Raw genomic sequence first — 8,006 nt, forward strand, 5'->3', positions numbered from 1 at the left:
CAGAAAGACAGAGAGACAGAGACAGAAAGCGAGAAATCACCCCCCAGGGGGGATGGCCATGCTGCAATCCCTTCTCCTCCATCCTCCCCTCGGGGATCTTGGGCACACATGCACACGCACCCAGCATGAGTTTAAGCCACTGGGTCTGGGACTTGAACTGTGGTCAACTACATGGGAGTCCAGAGACACAGCCATTATGCCAACTGCTGGCCCCTAGCCTGTTTTTTGTTTGTTTGTTTGTTTTGTTTTTTTGGAGAGGTTTTTCTGCTATAGGGCGCTTGCGCTCGCCAGACAGACAGAGACAGAGAGACAGAAAGCGAGAAATCACCCCCCAGGGGGGATGCTCACGCTGCAATCCCCTCTCCTCCATTCTCCTCTCAGGATCTTGGGCACACACGCACACGGTGTGAGTTTTAAGCCACCGGGTCCAGGATGTGAACCGCGGTCGACTACGTGGGAGTCCAGCGACATAGCCATTATGCTAAATGCTGGTTCCCCCTAGGCTGTTTTTAGACAGGGTCTTGCTTTTTTCCCTAGGCCTATTGAAAAGAGGAAATGATTGAGCCATCAAGTGTCTTAAGAAATTAAGGAAGGCGACTGGATCCCACACGGCTGACTTCATGGTTTGAGTCCTGGACCTGCTGGCTTGAAATTTATGCTGGGGAGGGGCTGGCAGGTGACATGGTGGTTAAGTGCACTGGACTCCCACATGGCTGGCTGGTTTGAGTCCCAGACCTGGCAGCCTGCTTTTTCTCTCTCTCTCTCAGTCCCTCTCTGGTCAAATTAAAATAAATAAGTGAAGTTAAATAAAATAATTCTTAAAAAAATTATGCTGGGTGTGTGTGCATCCATGCTCACAATCCTGAGAGGAGAATGAAGACAGGATTATGGCATGGACACCCCCACTGAGGGGTGATTTCTCACTTTCTCTCGCTTTCTTTTTCTGTGATGAACATACCCTACAAAAAACTAAAAAGAAGAAATAATAATCTCTGTGACTTGCTTCTTCTGATCATGTCCTTCCTCCCTGAAAGTTCATAAACTGTTATAAAGCTGTATAAAAATTAGCCCAAATTTAGCAGCTTAAAATAACAGTACACATCTCACATAGTATCAACAACAATGAACATCTCACATGGTATCTGTAAGTCAGAAATTAGAAACAACTTGGTTAGGCAGTCCTAGTTTAAAGGTATCATGAAATTGCCATCATCTGAAGGCTTCATTCAGTTTGGAGGGTACACTTCCAAGAGTAAGTTAATGCGAGCTTTGAGAAAATAACTTCAGTTTTGGGACCAGCAGTTGGCGTAATGGCTATGTTGCTGGACTCCCATGTAGTTGACTGTGGTTCAAGTCCTGGACACCATGGCTTAAACTCACGCCGGGCGCCTGTGCGTGCCTGTCCAAGATCCCAAGAGAATGGAGGAGAAGGGATTGTGGTGTGGCCATCCCCCACCGGGGGTGATTGCTAGCTTTCTGTCTCTCTTACTGGCTAGCGCACACACCCTATAGCAAAAACCTCTCCAGAAAAAAAAAAACAACAAAAACTCAGTTTCTCACTAGGTGGGCCCTACGTTCTCTAGTGTCCTCAAGCATGGCAGCTTTCTCATCTAGGGCAAGTGAAAGAAGAGAGTAAGGCAAAAGCCACACTGCATTATAATCTAACACCAGAAGCTGTACACCATCATATCTATAATACGCTATTAACTATAATATATGTGTCAGCCCTATTTGATGTGAGAGGGAACCAGAAAAAATGCTGTTAGTTGTATAGTGTAAAGAAAGAATACTACTATATTATTTTTGCAATATACTGAATTTGCTGTACTATTTTATACAGTGCAGCACAGCTTTGCAGCAAAAAATAAATACTCAGGGCTGAGAGGTGGCATGGTAGTTAAGGCACTGGACTCCCACATGGCCGACCATGGTTCAAGCCTCAGATCTGGAGGCTTGCTTTCCTACTTTCCCTTTCTCTCACTCTTTTTCTTTCTGGTCAAATTAAACAAATAATAATGATGATAATCAATGAAATAAAATAATTACAAAAAAATAATAAACACTCAACTTCTTTGTTAAAAAAAGTACCAGGAGACAATATTAACGGTGACAGCCATCTTGGAGGCTGGCTAACACAACTATTAATTGGATCAAATGTTCTAGACTACTGCCAAGTTTCATAAGAGAGAAATGAAGTACTGGGTTTTCTGAATCCCAACTAATAACAATAAGTTAATTGTTTTGAAGAATCCTTTCTGGAAGGAAAAAAAGCTATTTCCATTGGTCACAGTATCTTTATTTATTTTTTATAACTTATTTTTTGAAAATTTTTAAAAAAGAATTATTCTATTTAACTTTATTTGACAAGAGTGAGAGAGAGAGAGGGAAAGTGAGAAAGCAAGTCTCCAGGTCTGGGATTCGAACTGCAGTCAACAATGTGGAGTCCAGCGCCATTAAGAACCACACTACCTGCTGGCCCTGAATTATTTAATTTTGTTATTATTCAATTTGATCAGGAGAGAGAGAGAAAGCAAATTGCCAATTCTGGCACTTGAACCATAGTTGACCATGTTACAGTTCAGTTCCTTAACCAGCATGCCATTTGCTGGCCCTCATATTGTCTTTAAACAGACTATTACTCATTTACCTGAAATAATTAAGTAACTCATTACTACATATAACTGTTATTATTGATGGTGCTTTTTAAATTTATTTTTCCCCCCATTCCACCAGTCCAAATTAACCCTGGGTTATAAAACTGTTCTTACTTTGAGGTCATAATCTGCAGGCTTACAGAGGAATGAAAATGTGAAGGTTATGGGCTAGAACATTTCGGCCCTCAAGAACAAAGTTCTTCCTGAGAACAAGGCCAGCGTTGACATCACAATGCAACTTTACCGGACTTTCCCAAGAGAATTAATGCATATTTTGTTACTGAATTTAACAACTATTCATCTACTGTTATTTTTTTTTTTCAGATGAGCTAAAATAGTAAAACAAATCTGGAATTTAGAGAATATTAAGATGATTCTCTTCAGCTATAGATAACTGCTATTTACAGCTCAGGGAAATGAATAAACAGGAAATTTAAACTTAGTCCTTGGAGTAAGTGAGGTGGGGTTATCTCCAACAGAGAAGACTGCCTCTAGAAGTCTACTCTCTCATAGACCCCACTGGCCTCTCATAGGGAGGCAACAATTTGGTGTGGCTTGTCCTGCTTATCCTAGGCTTTTACTGTATTTAGCCATACAAACTGGTGATTTGCACATCTGTCTCCATTGTCAGAATCTGAGCTGGGCCTTTTCATACTTATACCTCAATGCCTTCCACATAGTAGAGCTTAATGAGTATTTGTTGATTTTTTTTTCTTTTTTCTTTGACCAAAGAGACAGAAAAAGAGAGAGAGAGAGAAAAACCATCTCCCAGTGGGGCATGATCACACTTTAATCCCCTCTCCTCCATTTCTCTAGCTTGTTAGGATCTTGGGCACATGCCCAGTGTATTTTTCAAGCCCTAGGGCCCAGATTTGAATAGCTCAATTGGCAATGAGTGATCCGGCTGCCTTACCCACAAGGCCATGGAGTTGGCCAGATTAAGTAAATCTTTTTTTTTTTTTCCCCTTAATTTGCAAGAAATTAACTGCACTTGCCAGAGACAGTTAGAAAGGGGGTGAAAGTGAGAAAGCACTCATGAAGCGGGGATGGTCATGCTGCCATCCCTTCTCCATTTCTCCCTTCTTTCAGAATATTGGGCATTGGGAACCAGCAGTTAGCATAATGGCTATGTCGCTGGATTCCCACGTAGCCGACCGCGGTTCGCGTCCTGGACCTGGTGGCTTAAAACTCACGCTGGGCACGCGTGCGTGCGTGCCCAGGATCCCGAGAGGAGAATGGAGGAGAGGGGATTGCGGTGTGACCATCCCCTCTGGGGGGTGATTTCTCGCTTTCTGTCTCTATGTCTCTTTCTGTCTGTCTGGCAAGTGCACGTGCCCTGTAGCGAAAACCTCTCCAAAAAAAAAAAAAAGAATAGTGGGCATGCATACACACGTGTCTGGATTGTTTTTTAAGCCACCACGTTGGGACTCAAATTGTGGTGAGCCATGTAGGATCTGGCCACCTTAACCACCGCTGACCCTAAACAAATCTTTTTTTTTTAATATAAATAAATTAAGTTTATTGCTTATTCCCTATTAACATTATAGAAAATTTTTAAAAACACTGAAATTTCAGATTGAGAGTCCCACAGTTAAACATACTTTATAAAAAAAAGTACAAAAGTGACATTAGAAATTTTTTTGAAGAAAAGTATACCCTCTAACAGCAAAGAAATATGAACCAGACAATGAATGGCACAAAGACAGCACTAACAGAGTACTCAGTCACCACCCAGAAACCTCGTCTGAGTTATGGAATCGAGTCAGTTTGAGAAGTTACACATTCAGCTCGTTTCTGAACTAGACTGTCTTATTTTGTCTTTCTTTCCTAAGAACAGAGTTAGGTCTTTACTACTGCTGGGACAAAATACTGTACATGAATTAGGAGAACAAGGAGTCATCCTTCTCTACTGGTACCTGAACAAGATAGTACAGAAATGGCTTTGACACTTTTACCCTTAAACATTGTCCTGAACCTTGTATACTGTAGCCTCACATGATTTTTCAAATTCCCTATCACTCCATACTTGTTATGTACGTAATAAAATTCCTTCATTCTAAAACAATACCGTCTGACCCCAAACAGGTCCACATTAACTTTCCATATTAGCAGTTCACTCAGATAGCTTTCTTAATTCTTCTGCCATATGTTAATTTGTTGTTGTTGTTTGTTTAGGCTATCTTGTGGAATTGACTTAAGGCTCTAGTTTAATGCAGATGATTTAGTCTTACTGGAATCTCTTTTGAGGCTGAAAATCACACCCTAATGACTCTCTCTTTTGAAGCTGTTTCTCCTTGTTGGATGGATGTAGTGTCTTGTCTGGGTAATCCATAGAGATATATGGAAACACATACAAGAAGGGTACCCAGAGCAAAGGTGAGTGTTATCTGTAACCCAAACAGCATCACCAAAGCAACGGTAGACAGGATAATGGCTGCTGCTGCAGAAAAGCCCTTCATAATGTTGTCTGTGTACTTGACCACAACAGAAGTGTAGAGGCCTCCAACACTTGCGAGAAAAATGACAAACCAGACATAATACCTGTAACCATAGAAAAATCCTTTGTCCTTAATTCCAGCTCCATCTGACAAGTAGACACCAACTAACATCACAGCAATCCCTGATAGGTACATTTGTATGTTTCTCACCCATAAGGAAATGTTTGAACTCTTTAAAACTCTCGAAATACACTCCTGCAAATCCTGAGCACAATATAGCAATAGCTATAGCGCCAAGCCCTAATAACGGATTCTGTTCCACCACAACTTTTGTGGCTTGGGCTGGCTTCCACTGTGCAAGTGTGACTCCACCACACAGCATAAAAACTGAAATCCAGGGAACCAGCAGTTAGCGTAATGGCTATGTTGCTGGACTCCCACATAGTCGACCGTGGTTTGCGTCCCGGACCCGGTGGCTTAAAACTCACGCCAGGTGTGTGTGCGTGCGTGCCTAAGATCCCGAGAGGAGAATGGAGGAGAAGGGATTGCAGCGTGACCATCACCCCTGGGGGGTGATTTCTTGCTTTCTGTCTCTATGTCTCTCTTTGTCTGTCTGGCGAGCACACGCGCCCTATAGCGAAAAGCTCTCAAAAAAAAAAAAAAAAGAGAGAGAAAAAAAAACAACAAAAAACTGAAATCCACTGCAGCTTGCTGAGTGTCCGGTTTAACATTAAAACAGTACATAAAGCAGTATAAGGAATCTTTAACTGGTAGGTCACCTGGTACACTGCTGCATCCAGGTTGCTAAGGGCTAAGAAAGCCATGTTGTTCTGAACAGCATAAACTAATGATGGCACACTTAACTTCATCAGTTCTTTGGGGCTCCCCGAGACATATTCTCTTAAAGATGCTTTGAATCTGCCCAGACTACCAGTTTCTCTCTCTGGGCAGCCATGTCTCCTTGACAGCCCCACGCGGAACTCTAAAAAAATCTTTTAATATCTTAGGACCAGGTCAGCAGGTGGTGTGGTGGATAAGGTGCTAAATTCTTATATGGGTGACCACGGTTTGAGTTCTGGACCTGGCAGCTTGAAAAAAATGACCCTTGGCGCTTGTGAAAATCCCAAGAACGGAAGAAAAGGGATTGCAGTGTGGCTATCTCGCCTTGAGGGGAGAAGCTTTCTCACTTTTCCTTTCTCTCTCTCTCTCCAGCGAGCACACCCACCCTATGGCAAAAACCTAAAAAACAATAACATCAAGGCCTGGGCTGGCAGGTGGCATAGTAGTTAAGGTGCTGGGCTCCCACATGGCAGACAGAGGTGCTAGTACCAGACCTGGCAGCTTGCTTTCTCACTTTCTTTCTCTGATCAAAAGAAAAGACTATCTATAATAAATAAAACTAAATAACTCTTGTAAAAAATAAATCTAGGACCCACTTCTGGGAGGACAGAAGTAGGTTCTTGCTTTTGTTACCTAGCCTATACATCTTTCAGAAAGAAGGAATCCTATGTAAATGCAAACTAACTTCCTGTTGTTAAACTCTTCTAAATTCTAAGTCACAATTATTCAGCTTCAGAATCTCAAATTAACCAACTCTACTCTCAGCTTCCATTTTTGAAGGCTGTTACATGGCTCTTCTCTCAGCATTTTGAATACATCTTTATCTAGGGACATGTGATGTTTTCATGTTTGGAAATCATACTTCCTTATGTACTCTTTAGTCTTTTTAAAATAATTTTAAAAAATTATTTTATCTTTATTTATTTATTTAAACTTTACCAGAGAGGGACAGAGAGAGAGAGAGTGAGAAAGCAAGCCATCCAGGTCCATGACTTGAACCGCACCCTTAACAACCGCCTCACCTGCCGGCCCCTATGTACTCTTTAGTCTTTGAACTGTCTTATCATGGTATTCAGGGTCACTCTCATCCCAGATCAAAGACTTAAGGGTTTTAAGCAAGAAAAAAAAAAGTTTCTCCTGACTTGAGAACATTTAAAACTTGCAGCACAGGAAATGTGGACTCCTGCAAGATGTAAACCTCCCACCATCTTTCAAGGACTATTATTTTCTCTGCACTGACTCACAAAAACACGACCTAATCCTGCAATGGCGCAACGTACATTACAAGTTGTCCATTTGATCTCGGATAATTGGCGTTTGCGTCTATCCTCCACAACCCCGTTGTCATTGAAAAGGTCCTTGGCTTTGAAGTCAGTGGTTGGTGGAAATAACATTTGACATTCAAACTCCCAGTCTGATTTCAGACTTGATTTCAGGAAGCTTCTGTGTAATTTTCTGGGTAAAATCGCTGATCCGTTTCTCTATTCTCTATCTCTAGGCGGATTTGGGAAAAGAATCATGCATGCTTTGCTAGGTATTTGCTTGCACATGGGTTTACTGAAACGGTCGCCATTGTGCAAACTTTGTCCTTCTAGATTAACGAGAGCCCAGGGAGAAGCGACAACGTATTACGGTGGGGTACGCACGGTCGAATCAGCCATCCCGGATCACTACCCTCCGTGCTGGACCGCTGACCAGCCAAAGCGGCCATTGGGCAGTCCCGCTTTCACATCCCTCCTAGGTTCGGAGTCGCCGGCTGAGCATCTCCGGCTATTCCAGCGTGCACCCTACCCCCTGGGCGAACAGCCCTTCCTGGAACCCCTCCCTGTCTTCCCGTCCTGCCCCGCGCCGGCTCCGGCTGTTCCGTTGCCTGCGGTCCCTCCCCGGCGCCTGGACCGAGAACGCCGCTTCGCCCCGCCCCCCGCGCAGGCAGCCGTCCTCTACATCCGGGTACAGACTCCAGCCGCCCAGACTCTGGCACTATGGTCATGGCGGAGGGAACAGCAGTGCTGAGGCGAAACAGGCCGGGCACCAAAGCACAGGTATGGTTTCCGCGTCTTTCCTGCCCCGGGAC

At 43.2% G+C, this 8,006-nt stretch overlaps 1 protein-coding gene and 1 pseudogene across 3 annotated transcripts in view; one reads left to right on the forward strand and one right to left on the reverse strand.

The window, feature by feature from the left end:
* The window catches only part of MOB4 (MOB family member 4, phocein), a 64,703-nt gene that overhangs the window by 9,982 nt on the left and 46,715 nt on the right, over positions 1-8,006 (forward strand). Inside the window, exon 1 of one of the 3 annotated variants that reach the window (XM_027773610.1) lies at positions 7,196-7,974. The exons of 1 other annotated variant lie outside the window; for it this stretch is intronic. In XM_027773610.1, coding sequence (XP_027629411.1) covers positions 7,915-7,974 — 60 coding nt within the window. In that variant the 5' untranslated portion in view covers positions 7,196-7,914. Of the gene's footprint in view, positions 1-7,195; positions 7,975-8,006 lie in introns of those variants that run through there. One more of the 3 variants, XM_006152972.3, reaches the window with a different exon arrangement.
* On the reverse strand, positions 4,243-7,326 carry LOC102474400 (CMP-sialic acid transporter pseudogene; annotated as a pseudogene).

Source organism: Tupaia chinensis, unplaced genomic scaffold (genome assembly GCF_000334495.1).
Source record: "Tupaia chinensis unplaced genomic scaffold, TupChi_1.0 Scaffold000361_1, whole genome shotgun sequence".
In the NCBI taxonomy this organism is placed as follows: Eukaryota; Metazoa; Chordata; class Mammalia; order Scandentia; family Tupaiidae; genus Tupaia; species Tupaia belangeri.